Genomic DNA, 16,611 nt, shown 5'->3' with positions numbered 1-16,611 from the left:
ACTCCATTAGTAATGAACTGACATCGTCGTTGGTGGTAAGATCATCAATTTATTTATTAATTTTTCAAAATTCTATCTTTTTTTGTTTCTCTGAATTGGAAAATGGGTCAATACAAAATTATAAATCCTAATGCCTTTTCAATTAAAGTGGTTATAATTAATTAATTATATTTGTGGATTTGCGTCTCACATGGTCAATGCCTCTGGGAATTGTTTCGAAATTTTAATTCTTTATTTGTGCTCGAATTGAGTTATAATTATCTGCTTCTGCATGACGTTCTTTGATAACTTTGTAGTGAATTTCGGTAATTGAATTTTGATAAGTTTATAGTGGATTTCAATAACATTTGAGTGGATTTTAAGTTGCTTTTGAAGGGGATGTTTTGAATGAATTGAATTGACACGTCTTTGATTTATTTTTATTTGTTAAAGTTTCTTGACTGGCGGAGCAATGGCGGCGATGAGGGATGTTAGATAATGCGAGGAGATTATAAAGAAAAAGGAGGAAGAGCCCAAACGGTTTTCGTTAATTACAGAGCGGTTTTCATTAATTATTATTATTATTATTATTATTATTATTATTATTATTATTATTATTATTATTTTAATTAATTAACACGGTGCAAACTAATCATTTTAATTAGTATATACTAGCATTTTGCCATGTGCCATGTACAGATATGATTTGAAAGGTGAAAAAATAATTAATTTAATAAACCATAATAACAATTATGATAAGAAATATATTACATTATTATAATAAAATTTGTTAGTGAAATTTATCGTTCCATTGAAATAAGGATATCATAGACCATAAAATTAAGTGAAAATTAAATAAAAATAATAATTAATGTATTTTTAAAATTCAGTAATTTAATCTTAAGTAAATGTTTTTATCACATTATTTTTAGCTCCAACAAATGAATTACTAGTCTATTTTATCTACCCAATTTGTGGAGAGAGAATGAAAAAAAGATGTGAGAGATAAATCAGGGATTTCAAATTAAACGTAATAAATATAACACACCGGAACAAATTTTATTAATTAATTGCCCTGAACCTCAAGGTACAACAACTACAGACAAATTCTTGATCCTTTCCAAGTCAGCAGCCTATTGACCAACTAACACGGAAGGTTTGACTTTTATTTGCATAAAATATGAAATATATATATATATATATTTAAAAACAAAAAATACAAATTACTGCCGAACAAGACGCTGAATATCGACCGGGTATGCATCCTCAGGCAAAAGCACGTTAAAAGATCTAGAAGCAGTAACAAGATTCAAAAGCTCCGTTGGATGAAAGTTATCCCAAAAAGCATATTCGTTTCTGTTACTGCATGTGATTCCGTTTCTTACGCACTGCCCACTTCTCGCCTCCACCACACAACACGGCGCATTCACCACCGTTATGCCTATTAATTTAATTCAATATTTATGTTAATTAATTACTTTTTCGATCGTATAATAGTAGAAAAATAATAATTAATATAATGTAATTTTACGTAAGTACGTACCAATGGATGCAGGATCTCCTAATGAAATGCTGGTGATGTTTACGTAGATAAACTGTGCACCAGGTGAGTTCGTGTTGAAATCGTCTATGACAGGCTTCAGCCTGTTATTGTACAGCTGCGCTGCTTCGTTTATGAAGTCGACGCACCCCGATGCGTTCGCCGGGAACATCGACAGCTCTTGCGGAGTACAACCTAGTAGGCCTAGCCCGAATACCGCTACTTTTCTTGCTCCCGAGTTGTACAATGTCTAGTTTATATATTTATATATCCCAATTATATAATTATATATAAAAAAAAATATTGAAAGAGATTATGTTAATTAATTATGTACCCTTAGTTGTTGAGTGAGTCGTTGGATCAAGTTTGCCGCGAACCGGTCGGGGGTGAATAAAATACGGCTCGGGGAAATCGGCTGAAGGAAATAGTTGTTGAGGTAATCGTTACTGCCCATATTAACGACGTATAAGCACTTGTTCAGATAACTTTCGGTTGTGATTGTTCGATTGTTTATGAGCAAAAGCCTAATGCGACCGATCGTTGTTTTATGATTTATCAGCTGTTGATTCAATGGTATACGACCACCCTACAAGCAAAAAAATAAAATAGAAAATCATCATGTGTTATATATATGTCATATTTATAATTATAAGATTTAATTACGATTATTAATTAAACAATTAATCACCAATAATATCCCGGACTCGTCGAGTATTCCTGCTCCACCCGATGCGTAGTTTACCCCTTTGAGAACGTCGGAGCCTCGTGCAGTTGTAAATGGCGGGATTGGATTAGCAAAACCCAAGAATTGAGCTGCATTCAATCACAAATTAATTAATATTCAAACATTTAATTTTATTAATACTCACTTAATTTCAAAAAATGAAAATAAAAATAAATTATGCTACGTTAAGTTGTACTTACCGAGAAAATCGGCTATGTTTTTCCCATTAGTGAATCTTCCGGTGGGACCATCCGGAAAATCGATCCCGTAAGGCGGATAATTGACCTTGGCTGTTGTGATTAGACGGTTATTATTGCCGTTATCGAACTGCGAATCGCCGAAAAAAAACAAGCAAGGAACTTGCTGTTGGCCCTGGATTAATATTATCCCGGGTTTCATCACAAGGATAGATAAGATGGCTGCCAGTATCCATTTTGTAATGGCTGGAGCCATTTTTTTATTTTGTTTTAATTTTGGAATACAAAATGTATATGTGATAGGAGTTGAAGAAGCCGAATAACGAATTTATATAGGCGATTTATGAATTAAGCTACAATTTAATAGGAATTAAAAGCACGACTTTTCGCCCCCAATTTATTAAATCCCATACCATTTACTTTTTTTTCTTTATTTTTTGTTTCTTCATACAACGTATAATGAGGGAATCCTAACAGACTTTGAATTCTGGCTGGCATTCAGAGAATTATTTTTTCATGCATGGGGCAAATATTTAATTTTAGTTCTAATTATGTGATGATGATTTTTTTTTATTTTTTTTTGTGAGTAAATTAATTTTATTATATTTAAATTTATGAGTATTATTTAATGCGAGTAAATTGCAAATACTACCCCTGTGTTATCTCGAAATAGCGAAAACCCCCCTGTGATAAATAAACTAGCAAAAACCTCCCTGTGAAATTTAGTCAAAGGCAGAATCCCCCCTAGCTGATTTTTTAGACTTGAAATGACAAAATTGTCCCTCAAAATGTATTTATATATATACATATTATATGTATATTTATTCTTTTTAATTTGTTTGTTTAGAAATTAAAAAAAAATAGTAAACAACTAAATTGATTATTTTTTAAATAAAATAATTAAAATATTTATAAAATATAAGAATTTATTAATTGCAAGACTCCAGGGGTATTTGTGTCTTTTTATATCAAGTCAACCCTCAAATAGTTCCATAGGGGGGTTTTTGCTATTTAAATAATTTCACAGGGGAGGTTTTTGCTAGTTTATTTATCACAGGGGGGTTTTTGCTATTTCAAGATTACACAGGGGTAGTTTTTGCAGTTTACTCTATTTAATGCCATTGATGGAAATTAAACGTTGCCTTTTGCAATTAAAAAATTAGAGACGACTCAGAGTTAGTTAGAACCTTTTGATCAATAAAGTTAGTTATAACTTCTATACGAATAGAGAAAGTCAACTACACACGCTCGATTATATTGAGATGCTACACCAAGTTGTGTACAATTGATGATTTTTAACATCTGATGTGGTTAAATAACATTCCACCAATTAATACACGTATAAATTGGTGTGCGTGTGCTTATTTGCAGATCAATGATTAATAATCATTCGGTGTATTTCATCGAATGTAGCATTAAATAAACCGCTGCACTCGTCAAAATTAAACTTGTTCCGTTTTACTCCGACATAACTAAGTTTTAAAAATTAAATTGAATTGGATCTGCGTTATAATTAACAACTTCGACATTAATTGAACTAGCCGAGTTTTTAAAGCACGTATTAAGACGATATGGCTTATGTAGGGATCATATTGTTATCGTTGTTAAGGTAATATGAATATAGTACGTAAAACAACTTATATTTTGTATTTATTTTATTCTATTTATGTTTATTACGCATCAAATAAATGTATGTACTAAACTTATAATTGCTTATTTTTTTATTTTATTTTTGAGTATATAATTGCTTAACTTCTTCCATATAGATTATTAATTATTCTTTATATTAATCTATTTAATTTGTAATTTGTTAGGCAATTGTTTTGTGTTTCGTTTTATGCCTAGACTATAGGTGAGCAAATTTTTTTAACAACGGCCTAACGTTTCTTGACTTTGGGGAATTACTTGGTTGTTCATTTCCCTCTATTTTACGTAATATTTACTCCAATTGGCCAAAATGGCAAAATATATTCATCTATTGATATTTTGTAGATAATCTAACCTATTCATAAATCACACGTTTAAATTTTCACTTTATTTTAAATCACACGTTTAAATATTCTCTTTATTCATAATCCGTAAACTTGCCTTCTTGCTCTGATCGTAGTTTTATTTCCGAAAGATTTATTCAATGACACAATTATTTCAGTGGACGCCATAGAATGTCATTAATCTAGTCCAATATGAGATGAAGTTACATTAATACCCTTTTAGTATCAAAAGCGATATTAAACAAATTTGCCGCACAAATTTACCTAGAATGACAAGTTCTATAATCTTTGTTTTTCAAATTTGGCGATTATCATGCTGGACAGAAGTTCAGCTCTAGTTCTGCTACGAAGAAATAAAATAAAATGCATAAACAAAACTTAAAATCTTAGTAGGGGCGGCAATTTTGCAACTTGGACCGGATCCCATCCGGATTCATGGAATTGGATAAAATGGAACCGAATTCTAAATCAACCTATATGAATAGATTTAATATAGATCGAATTTAAACTGATCCGGATTGGATCCACATGGATTCATTCCATCTTTAATTCAACTTATGAAGTTGAATATCTCAACTTTTTTGGGTTTAATATATCAATTGATGTGGTTTAATATCTCAACTTTCACACTTACACATAATATTCACATATTTTTCACACACACACATTTTAAACACACGCACACACTTTTTTTACACACACACACACTCACATACGCATACACACTTTTTCACACAAACACACACACTCACATACACACACACACTTTTGTACACACTGTTAGAGAATATTATATTATAGAACTCTTGTAATATTAGGATTCTAGTATGATTCGGTTACCTAGATTAGTTAGGATTTAGTTACCTAGTCAAACTCTATTACCTTGCAATATTTCTCTATATATATTCCATTAATCAACCCATAACATAATGGGGGTTTCTATTATATTACGTATTATTATTTATCTCATTCTCCTATTCTATTCTTCCTATATGGTATCAGAGCACCAGGTTTTTTAACCTAGCCGCCTTTCTTCTTCATGGCGGTGACCACCAAATTTTCTCCCTCCCCCGGTGGTGGTACTCCTAATATCTTTCTTTTTCTATTTTTTCTATGAACACCACCTGAATTTTCTCCCTCCCCCGGTGGTGCATCTTCTCTATCTCTTTCTTCTTCTTCTTCTTCTTCTTCTTCTAGACGCCGCTTCTCTTCTTCTCCATGGCCGGCGACCACTAAACCAATTTTCTTCATCCCCGGTGGTGGTACTCTTCTCTCTATCTTTCTTTTTCTATATTTTCGGCGACCACCAAACCGAATTTTCTCCCTCTCTCGGTGGTGTATCTTCTCTATTTTTTCCGTTCTTCTTCTTCCTCTTTTCTTCTCCATGGTCTAAAACCTAACCGCCGCCTCTTCTCTTCTCCATGGCCGGCGAACACCACCCAATCTTCTTCCCCCCTCTCTCATCTCTTCTCTCTATCTCGATAAAAAAAAAAAAAAAACAATTTATTTTCTCTCCATGTTATTATTATTATTATTATTATTATTATTATTTTGGTTTTTATCAATTTGGCAGATACTTTCACAGAGGAATTCTCTAGCGTTGTGTTTCGCGGTTTCTGTCAAGTCTTCACTTTTTGAGTTTATTCGTTCCGACTGCGGGAGCGTGCTAGTAAGTGATTGTCCAGTCTTTACGTTCGTCACGTTTCGACTGCGGGGGCGTGCTAGAGAATATTATATTATAGAACTCTTGTAATATTAGGATTCTAGTATGATTCGGTTACCTAGATTAGTTAGGATTTAGTTACCTAGTCAAACTCTATTACCTTGCAATATTTCTCTATATATATTCCATTAATCAACCCATAACATAATGGGGGTTTCTATTATATTGCGTATTATTGTTTCTCTCTTTCTCCTATTCTATTCTTCCTATACACACACATGCACACACACTCACATGTACATCCACGCTTTTCACACACTATCCAAGACATTTTGCACACACACACATTATGTGCGTGTATATATATCTATATGTATATATATATATATATATACACATCTCTCTCTCTCTCTCTCTCTCTCTCTCTCTCTCTCTCTCTCTCTCTCTCCTTAGAGAGTTGAGATAGGATGAGCTGGAATAGCAGAGTGGATCACTGGCTCACGAGCTTGATGACCTTGAGATACCTGCGATCATAGAACACATGAACTAGGCCGGGGGTTGATCCGGCGGAAACCCCTCCGACGCTCAAGTCAGACGTGCTGATAGTATAAATGGTCCAGAGAATACAATGGGTAGTATTACTCAGATAATAGGACGTACCTTAAGGAATGAGTTCAAATTTTTATTTATAGTTTAGTTAAGATTGTCGGGCCCAAACCTTACTTGAATGTGATTGGGCCCCGGTGATAGTGGTCTTCAATATTGGGTATGTGGCCCAATAGGTAAAGGAATTGTAGGCCCATTGAATTGGCCCAATTATATATATATATATATATATATATATATATATATATATATATATATATATATATATATATATATATATATATATATATATATATATATATATATCCCTCTCTAATTAGGGGTGAAAATGTTTGGTCTATCAAATTTATAATTAAAATAATATTTGACTTTTTTTTTAGAAATTATTTTAGTATTTAATTTGGTTTTGGTTGAATTCAATATGAGTCACTTCATTTTTAGTTGAACTTTCAATGGATCTAAAGTGGATCCACACGGATCCAGTTTTAAAAAAAAATCAACTTAATTCAATCCGGTTTATTTCAACTAAATTTAATCTAAACTAAATTCTTATAAACCGGACCAGATCTAATCAGATCCATGGAACCGGATCCAAATTACCACCCCTAAATCGTAGGTAGTTGAAACAAGTTGTTGAATTAAAGAGGGGCAACTAAAAATGGAGGCCACTACCAAGTATAGTAAGTAAATGAGATAAAAAAGGACCACAAAATCTCATATTTCAAAGGCGTGCGCGTTAGCATAACCCCCTATAATAGTACTATCTTGTATCCAATTCTTCTTACATTGCAAAATAAGGGTCGGAAATTGCGACTAAAATTTCGAATTCAGTCGATTCCGATAAAAAAAAAAAAAAAAAAAAAAAAAATTACCGATTTTGGAGCAATTGAGCTAAATGGGCTTTTATTAAGTAGCAGAAAGGCCTGAACTACAACATTACATATTAATTAAAAAAAACAAAAAGTGGGCTAAAACATTAATGGGCTTACAAACGGTGGCCCGGATAGCTCAGATAATTAACATCTAATTCAGTCATTAAAAACAATTAATTTCTCGTGATAAAACAATCAGGCAACAGCAATCGGATCAGCAAACAAGGGATAAATATCATCATACACAATTTTGGCGGAGATCAAATTAGCAGCCTCCGTTGGATGGAAGGCGTCCCAGAACAAATACTCGTCTCTGTTACTACACACGGCGCTCCCTCGTATGCAGTGCCCGCTGTTGCTCACATCCGTCGACGTCGGGCAACACGGCTCCGTCGCCACCGTGATGTTGCCTGCAAAAAAATCCACAATTAATTGACAGTTTTTGTTTTTTTTTTTTTGGTTCGATTAATTCATTCAATTTCGAGAAAAACACACACAAATGTGTGTTTTCCGTCCGGCCGTACGTACCGTACGATGTGGCGGTGGAGGTGTCTGTGTGAATGAATTTAGCGCCGGGGAGAAGTTTGTTGAGACTGTCGATGAGAAGCTTCACACCGTCGGCGAAGATCTGGACAATTTCGTTGCTGGTTTCGAAGCAGAAGGATCCGTCGGAGCTGCCGTAGGTGGATATCTGCTGGGGGACGCACCCTAATTTACCAGGTGCGAAAACGACGACGTTTCTCGCTCCGGTTTTGTACAGTTTCTGATAAAGCGCAATAGCAACTTTTCACATTTAATAAATATATAAATATTAAATTAAATTAAAATTAAATTAAATATTGATAGATAATGTTTACTATGAGCTGCTTTGTGTATTTGGCAATGAGGAGTGCGGCGAAGGTTTGCGAGGTCTGTTTTGCGGTCGAGGCGTAGTATTTGGGGAGGTAATTTGCGAGGTAGTCGTTATTTCCCAGTCCCACTGAATACAAACACGATTTCAAGTGTTTTTTCGCTGCGCTTTTCCCGCCCACCAATTTCGCGATGCGCGAAATCGTTGCCTCGTGGTTCGATAATTGCTCGTCGAAACTGATTACGTCACCCTTAAACATAGGATATACAAAAACACAAGAAATTAGGTCCTCAGTAGCAATATTTAGTAATGTTGATCTACACCTACCAATGTGGATGTGTGTGTATATAAATAGCAAATATCTATTAGTAGTGTTCTCCTGATTAGTTTATTAGAGGCTACAGTTGGCACACGTGCTTTTTTTGTCAAATTTTTCACCCAATTTTATATATATGAGAGAGAGAGAGAGAGAGAGAGATTGTTTGTGTGTAATGTACGTAAAGTTGACGTCCAGATTCATAAAGAATCCCAGCACCGCCGGAGCCATAGTTTACACCGCCGAGAATATACTGATTGGTGGCGGTAGCATACGGTGGAATGTACTCGTCAAAGCCCAACATTTCAGCTGCAAAATTAATTGATCAAAAATAAAATAAAAAATAGACACCATTATATTTAATCAATTAATTAATTAAGCAAAACAGAATTAATGTATATATATATATATATATATATATATACGTACGGCGTACCAATGATATCGATGGTATTACGGCCATTAGTGAATCTGCCGGTCGGGCCGGCGGGAAAGTCAACGCCGTAAGGCTCGTAGTTGACTTTAGCGGTGGTTTCGCGGTAATTGTTGTTGCCGTTGTCCACCAAAGAGTCGCCAAATATGAACAAGCACGGAACTTTTGGCTCACCGACAACCATACGATGATGACTTTGCAATATGATTACAACACATGCCAGAAGGTACCACAAGTTAAGCCTGGAGTACTCCATTTTTAGTTGCAGAAATCTTGTTGTGTATGTTGTATTGAATAAATTATGTGGCAAATAAGAGCCCATATAAATAGATATGAATATAATATTCAATAATTGGTTGGGGCACTGTTTGGCATTTCGCCAAATTTTCACGTGCAAATAGTGTTCATTGTTTATGTGGTTGTAATGAGAGACAGAGAGAGAGAGAGAGAGAGAGAGAGAGAGAGAGAGAGAGAGAGAGAGAGAGAGAGAGAGAGAGAGAGAGAGAGAGAAATTATAATATATAAATGTCTGGTCTATTGTGTGTACAATTGTAATTTAATATGGCGTTGATGGGTCTTTTCACCGTACTCTGTTTTCTTGACATAACCAATCGAAGACTATTCCACGAAACATAATCGAGTGGTTCTGTAATGAATCTTGATCCTAATTTATTGGATTAATGAAGAAAAAAAATATTTGTATTCAGTATATTGGCATACATTAATTTACTATTTGCATTGTGAAATGAATGAAATTTTTTTTTTTTTTTTCCAGAAGATGCCAAGAATGTACAATGAGGAGCGGACCAAGTTTGTACTACCAATTAATTTGACCAGGGTCCGCCTCTGGTACAATAGTACTAATGGTCCTTCAATTGTAAATCTGCAACATTTTATTGCCTTTTATTTTGAATTATTATGCAGTAAATGGAACCTGTAATTGAGCCGGGCCCCGATAGTTATATAAACCCGAAACTCGAAAAAATACGTAATACAAACCTGAACTTGGACTAATGAGACCCAACAATATATGAGTTTGAGCCTACAGTAACTACGCCAAATAGTACATAAACTTTGAGATAACCCAAAAATTTTAAAGGTAAACTTCAACTTAAATGGAACCCACCATGATTAATTATACTTTTCCATACTATTATAAGAATTACAACACAAAAATACAACTTCAACGGTTATTTAAAAAGGGAAAAAAAATAGGTATTACACAACAATACAAAATTTATAGATATTCATATTACTACATGTGATATAATGGTCCCTCGTAATCTTTGAGTACGTACACAAAGCCACATACATCTTATCTTGTTCTCTGTGTCTCTCTCTCTCTAGAGTTGAGCCAAACGGCGAATATCAAAGGGATGCGCATCGGATGCCTTCTCAGCACTGTACGCTCTTCTACCGACAATAATATTAGCAGCCTCCGTAGGATGAAACGCATCCCAGAAAACATATTCATCTCTGTTTTGGCATGAATTCTGGAATGGAAGGCATGTTATTTGCCCGTTGTTCCTCCCCACCCCACAGCACCCAGCGTTCGACACTCTAAAACCTGATTAACACACACAAATTAAAACATATTAATTAGAAGAAAAAAAAAACAGGGGACGGAAATTAAAAAGTGAAAAAAAGTATGGGGTTGCAAAAGCAATTACCGAAAGATGAGGGGTTGTCGATTAAATCCTGGAAAACATCGTACGCGTTGAGGTAGATGAACTGTGCATCCTGTGAATTGCTGTTGAACTCATCAACTAATGATCTGAGTCTGCTGTTGAATATCTGATTCGCACCGTTGATTCTTTGCACGCAAGTAACACCGTCGGGGCTATTTTGAGCCAGTGCATTCGGGCTGCACCCGATTTGCCCTATTCCGTTTAAAGCAAACTTCCTAGCTCCATAGTTGTACAGAGTCTACATACATTCAAACAACAAACAAAAATAATCAAAAAGGGTTCAAATTATTTTTAAAAAGTCTGTAATGAGTAGAGCTATACACGTATTTGCTCGGAATATTGTCGAATGAGAACGTCTGCGTATTGTTGGGGTGTATACTGTCGGCTAGTCGAGTAGTAATTAGGCATGAAGTAGTTGTTAAGATAGTCATTACTACCAACTCCAACTGAATATATGCACTTGCTCAAGTAATCCGCAGCGGTGTTTTCGTCGCCTAGTATATCCACCACTTGTGCAACTGTGTTCTTGTAGTTGTTTATTTGCGCCGAAAAATCGATTCGAGCACCCTAATTAAAAAAAAAGGTTAAACATGTCTTGTTTTAGTTAATGATGTTTTTAAGGAATGAGGGAGATCTTGTAATAATTAATACCAGTTGCTGTCCAGTTTCTTGTCTAATTCCAGCAGCAGCTGATGCGTAATTCACTCCCCTTAGTATTTGTTCCCCACGCGCAGTGGCGTACGGTGGAATGTAATCATCAAACCCTAGCAGCTCCGCTGTAAAAAGAAAAAAAAAGGAAAGGTCAATTAATTAATTTTATTATATTTAGATCGATATTAATTTTCACAGGACTAATAATAATAATAAATGAAAATTTATCTATATACGAACTTACCGACTACATCGACGGTAGTTTTACCGTTGGAGAATCTTCCAGTAGGGCCTTGAGGGAAATCAGTGCCGTACGGCAAGTAATTCGCCTTGGCCAATGACTGAATGTTGTTGTTATTACCATTGTCAACTAATGAATCACCAAATATGAAGTAACACGGAACTTGAGGCTCAGCTTTAACACCGTTACGGAGATTCACCGCCACAGATAAAAACACGCACAGAATCATCCATTTCTTTATAAGCCCACTCCCCATTATATATAAAGGTGAAGAGAATAATGCAAAAGGTAGGATCAGGAAATAAAGAAGTAAAGTGATGGAGGTGGTGTGTGATGAAATTTAAGGCATCAATGTGTAGGTATATATACATTGCAAGTTTTAAGACAAACAAGATTGCAAATTGGAGTTGACATTTTTTCTTTTTAGTTATTTTCAGGACAGGTATGGAGTTGGATTAGTTAAATGCATTGATTTCACGCGGATATAATGTGATTTACGCTACTCTCTACAGTGAAAACGGCAGTGCGGATAAGTGACCTGGTCTTCTCTCTATTTCTGTAACCATACATTTTAGTGCAGTTTGATATGAGGATCTGCAACCAATTTATTTGTGGGAGTAAATAGGGCTAGAAAAATAGTAAAATACTAAAAGAAAAGTTTCTTGATATACAAGTTTCTTGATGTTTTTACGAGAGCTTTTTTAATGTCGGCGCCAGGGCATGAATCCAACAATAAACTCGTTAAAACCTGTTGCATTTCTTACAAATAAGGTCAAAATAGACAGTAACCGAAATTTTAAATGGTTTACTATATCAATTAGAGTCGGAAAATATGCTCTTTGTTAGTGCATTGTCTAAACTGAGAAATTACCCAATCAGTTATCCGATAAAACGGTCAATAGAACCAACTGAAAAATAACTAATTATTTCAAATATTTGAAAATAGAGAAGGTAAAAAGGTTTTGACCTTAGGGAGAAAAGCTGGGCAACAGTTAATGGCATGGGAATTTAATGCAAGGTAGATAGCAAAACCAGTGCATTTAATGTTGAGACCAAGTCCTGGGAAGTGAAGTGCATACTAGAGGCTAAATGACACATTACTCCCTACATATAATTCACCTAGCTGCCTGCCGACAAGCATCGAACGTATGCACAAATCAAACTACTCCCCCCTGTCTAAAATCTTGTGATTATGATTGAAGAAAATGTATATGTTCTTATTATTAACTACTCATGGGTGCTGAATTAACGGTAATGTAAAAGGAAAGACGAGAGAAGTTTTTTTCTTAATTACGGGTATTAAAATTGTAAAGTGGTGCCAGCCTAAAAGGTTTAAGCGGAAAACAGGCACATGCATATCAAGAAAAGATAAGATAATTAATGAAATTGACTAAGATAGCATTCATTGCACATGTAAGTATAGCTAGGCTTTAGTTGTGCTGTTTCAATTAAATCAGGCAGTTGAAGGAAAAACAGCAGTAAGCACATACTTGAAACGGGGTCTACTTGAGAAAATGAACTTCGCCTTTCCACCACTTGATCTCTGAGAATGCAGGGCCTCTATTGTAAAGAACCCTCGAGCCCAAATGTCAAAGCTTTGTTTGGACCACACCGACATTAGATCTGGGATCCAACGCAGACCTGAAATGAGTTCAAATCAGATTTTCCACTAATTAACTTCAAATATGATTACTTCAGAAAACCAGTGAAATTCCGTGCACAAGGAACAAGCTATATCTTTCTTAATTTTCCCGGAGTTTGAACTTTAAGTCTGCTAACCAAATTCACGAGTTAATTGCATAGACCCCCCTGTGTTATTTCTCGGAAGCAAAAAACCCCCCCGGAAAAAAAAATTAGCATATGACCCCCTATGTTGTGTTTTAGTCAGCCCACCGCCCCTTTGTGTGCACTGACTCGTTGACTTACGCGAAATGACAAAAATGCCCTTCAGATAAATATATCCAACCTCTAGAATTTTATGACTCAAATGAAATTTTCAAAATTTTCAATTCAGTCCCTAGCACTTTCAATTTAGCCCTCTTCTCCAATTGAAAAAAAAAAAAACAACGCACACTTCAATTTCAATTTCTCAGCTCATAGCTCAACGGCGGCTGCAACGGCAGCTGTGTTTGAGAGGAGAATTCGGCGAAGTGTAGCTCGCCGGACCTCGATTGGCGACGACTTTAGAGAAGATCTGAACTCGCGGCAGCGGCGGCGGCGGCAGCAGCGACGGCGGCGGCAGCAGCGGCGGCGGCGGCGGTCGCTGGGCAACGTCGGAGAAGATCTCCATATTTCAGAGGTAGAATTCCCCTGCGAATTGATCTCCCCAGGACTCCGGCACACCTTCTCCACCAAATTAAACCCCTTCGGCGGCGGCGGATGCAGCAAATACTCCGAACCGTCGTCCATAACCCGAAACGGCATAAGCAAGTCCGACGTCTCGAATAAAAACGGATTCTTTTCATTACCGCCATGCGATTTGGTGAATTTGCAGGGGTTTGCTTTGGTTGGGAAAATCTTAGGGTCAGCCGTGGAGAGAATCGCCGCCGCCTCGTTGTAAGTCTGGTTCGGCCGTTTCCGAGGCGTCCGCGGCTTCCGGGTGGAGATTGCGAGAGGGCAGTTGCTGGATTCAGAGAGAGTTGATGAAGGAGAAGATGAGTTTGAAATCCATGGAGGAAGGGGGGTGGGGATGGAGGAAGGGGAGTGGTTCAATTATTTGGGGAAGAACACGATTTATTCTTTTTTTTTTTTTCCTGTATTCTTTATATTTGTTTTGACAATTTTGATAATTACAATTTAGTCCTATAACTTTAGATTATTTATAATTAAATCCATCTGAGTTTTTTTCCTCTTACAAAGGGTTTTTATGTCTTTTCCTGTCCTAAAATGTCCTAAAACGCACGCCCAGCTGCATGAACCGCGAGTGTATCCCACGATTCGCTCGTAGGGTCCTTATTGTCATTGACTTCCTTTCATAGGGGGGTATTTGCTAATTGTTTTATCCGAGGGGTTTTTTTGCCAATTAGAGATTTCACAGGGGAGCCGAGTGCAAATATCTTTCTTAATTTTCCCGGAGTTTGAACTTTAAGTCTGCTAACCAAATTCACCAATATCGGAGAAGTCTACATTCTCAACAGAAAGAAAACGTCGATAACATCTAAAAAGATCAAATGACAGATGTTATTATATGACCAAAAGGCTGTTTACTAAGACAAATCATTAAGAGTTACAAGCCGGTAGATCACAAGGAAAACAAATACAAGATTTATACAAACAGAAACAAGTTACAATCGAACTTCCCTTCCTTTATGGAATAGTTTAGGCCCAGAGCCGTGAATAATCACGGTTCTCAAATAGGCATCAGTGTACAACAAAAATACATACTTCCCAAATAGAACAGGATCAACTCTAAAAAATTGTTGACAACACCAAAATAGAACTAGCCTTCCAGTATGAGAACCATAGTGCAGCCGAACTCGGAAAATAACTGTTGACACCTTGCACATAGACCACATTTTCAAAAAAATCCCAGATTCTTTTCAGAACTTCAACCTCTGAAAACATCAGACGCAGTACGTTCTTCCAAGCTTTCAGATAAATGTACTGCAGTTCAGTCGAAATGAACAGCTGCTTATCTGTAAGCACGTTGGTGTCAAATAGTCCATCACCTAGCAATACTGCCAAACCACCCATATATGATAATATTACATTACTGCTACATCCATAGTCAGCAGATTAAACTTTTCGCATGCAGCGTAAATAAATAAATAAATGCCGTCGAACGAAAAAACAGGTATGTATCGTTCAGAGGTCGGTCTTGGGAGCAGCTGAGGAGGCATATTGAAGAGCAATGTCCTTGAAAACTTGTAGCAAACCCTTGAGGTCATCGGAACCCAACTCGAGGCAATCCTTCAGCAAACCACCCTCCATAACTTCTTTCTGCAGCGTCTCCACCAGTTCCCGCAGTGGCCCCTGCCCATTTGAACCAACATAAAACCATTAGTTCATATTTTTTACCCATATAAACAACAAAATTTTCACCAATAGAAATAAAATTGAAAAACCAACATTTTTGCCCTCTTTCTCCTTGTCAGTGACAAATTAGTCTAAATGTTTATAATTAACAAGTAATCAAGTAAATTTCGTTTTCTTCATCCGAATGTAAGCAAGCAATAAATAGCAAAATAGAAAAACGTATAAAAAATTCGTACGTACAGATTGACGGAAAACTTTGAGCAATCGAGAGAAGAGGGATTTCGAAACCCTAAGGGCATTTTTGTAATTCCGACTGACCCAAGCCAACCTCTCCGCATCCGAGTTGATGCGATTCAACTCACTCAAAGACCCTAACAACTCATTCAGATCCGACAGTAGGCCGCCTAGGGTTCCAAACGACATCGTGTCTCTCCACGCGTAATTCTTCACATAATCCCATCCAACATTCAAAGCGAACTTGTAGAACCCCACCCCCAGCCCCCGCTCGAGATTACGGGCCAACGCTCTCGCCCTCGCCGCCCCCTCATAATCGCCGCGGGCGGATCGGAGTGTGGCGACGCGGGAAGTGAGGGAGTGGGAGAGGGAAAATAGGGTGTGGTAGTTGGATAAGAGGAAGGAATTAGTCAGCGTAGAAGATAACACGAGCAGAGAGAGAAAAAGAAACGATTTCTTCGTCGTCGCCGCCATCAGGTTTACCGGAGCTGCGGCGGCGGCGGCAGGGTTTTCTCGACTAGTATTTCACGTTAGAGTCGGCCCAAATTTAAACGTTAATTGCCGGCCCGTTTAAACTAATGGGTTTAATAAAAGCCCAACATTAATCAAATATATCAAATGAGCCCAGCAAAAAAAAGAATCACGTTATTT

General features: G+C 36.5%; 4 protein-coding genes across 4 annotated transcripts; all 4 read right to left on the bottom strand.

The window, feature by feature from the left end:
• Positions 1 to 1,020: 1,020 nt before the first annotated feature.
• On the bottom strand, positions 1,021 to 2,738 carry LOC105968592 (GDSL esterase/lipase At1g29670). Its single transcript, XM_012993222.2, has 5 exons — positions 2,444 to 2,738; positions 2,208 to 2,332; positions 1,854 to 2,105; positions 1,523 to 1,769; positions 1,021 to 1,420 (listed from the first exon to the last, which is right to left on the bottom strand). Exons 1-5 carry the CDS (start codon positions 2,694 to 2,696, stop codon positions 1,203 to 1,205), a joined length of 1,095 nt encoding a protein of 364 aa, XP_012848676.2. The 5' UTR covers positions 2,697 to 2,738; the 3' UTR covers positions 1,021 to 1,202.
• A 4,848-nt stretch (positions 2,739 to 7,586) lies between these two features.
• LOC148766001 (GDSL esterase/lipase At1g29670-like) lies at positions 7,587 to 9,743 on the bottom strand. The gene is made up of 5 exons (XM_088811728.1): positions 9,175 to 9,743; positions 8,920 to 9,047; positions 8,430 to 8,672; positions 8,101 to 8,335; positions 7,587 to 7,982 (listed from the first exon to the last, which is right to left on the bottom strand). The coding sequence occupies exons 1-5, from the start codon at positions 9,491 to 9,493 to the stop codon at positions 7,768 to 7,770; spliced, it is 1,140 nt and encodes a 379-aa protein (XP_088667854.1). The 5' UTR covers positions 9,494 to 9,743; the 3' UTR covers positions 7,587 to 7,767.
• A 556-nt stretch (positions 9,744 to 10,299) lies between these two features.
• Positions 10,300 to 15,022, bottom strand: LOC105968402 (GDSL esterase/lipase At5g45670). Its single transcript, XM_088811727.1, has 6 exons — positions 14,846 to 15,022; positions 11,755 to 13,525; positions 11,511 to 11,635; positions 11,181 to 11,426; positions 10,842 to 11,097; positions 10,300 to 10,738 (listed from the first exon to the last, which is right to left on the bottom strand). The coding sequence occupies exons 2-6, from the start codon at positions 12,005 to 12,007 to the stop codon at positions 10,515 to 10,517; spliced, it is 1,104 nt and encodes a 367-aa protein (XP_088667853.1). The 5' UTR covers positions 12,008 to 13,525; positions 14,846 to 15,022; the 3' UTR covers positions 10,300 to 10,514.
• LOC105969157 (adenine phosphoribosyltransferase) lies at positions 14,889 to 16,541 on the bottom strand. Its single transcript, XM_012993900.2, has 2 exons — positions 15,967 to 16,541; positions 14,889 to 15,723 (listed from the first exon to the last, which is right to left on the bottom strand). The coding sequence occupies exons 1-2, from the start codon at positions 16,432 to 16,434 to the stop codon at positions 15,556 to 15,558; spliced, it is 636 nt and encodes a 211-aa protein (XP_012849354.2). The 5' UTR covers positions 16,435 to 16,541; the 3' UTR covers positions 14,889 to 15,555.
• Between the last annotated feature and the right edge of the window lie 70 nt (positions 16,542 to 16,611).

The sequence above is a fragment of the Erythranthe guttata genome, chromosome 13, assembly GCF_056151865.1.
Source record: "Erythranthe guttata isolate IM_541 chromosome 13, IM_541, whole genome shotgun sequence".
NCBI lineage: Eukaryota > Viridiplantae > Streptophyta > Magnoliopsida > Lamiales > Phrymaceae > Erythranthe > Erythranthe guttata.
The sequence above is the reverse complement of the archived record's forward strand: the minus strand, read 5'-3'. Positions and strand labels throughout refer to the sequence as shown.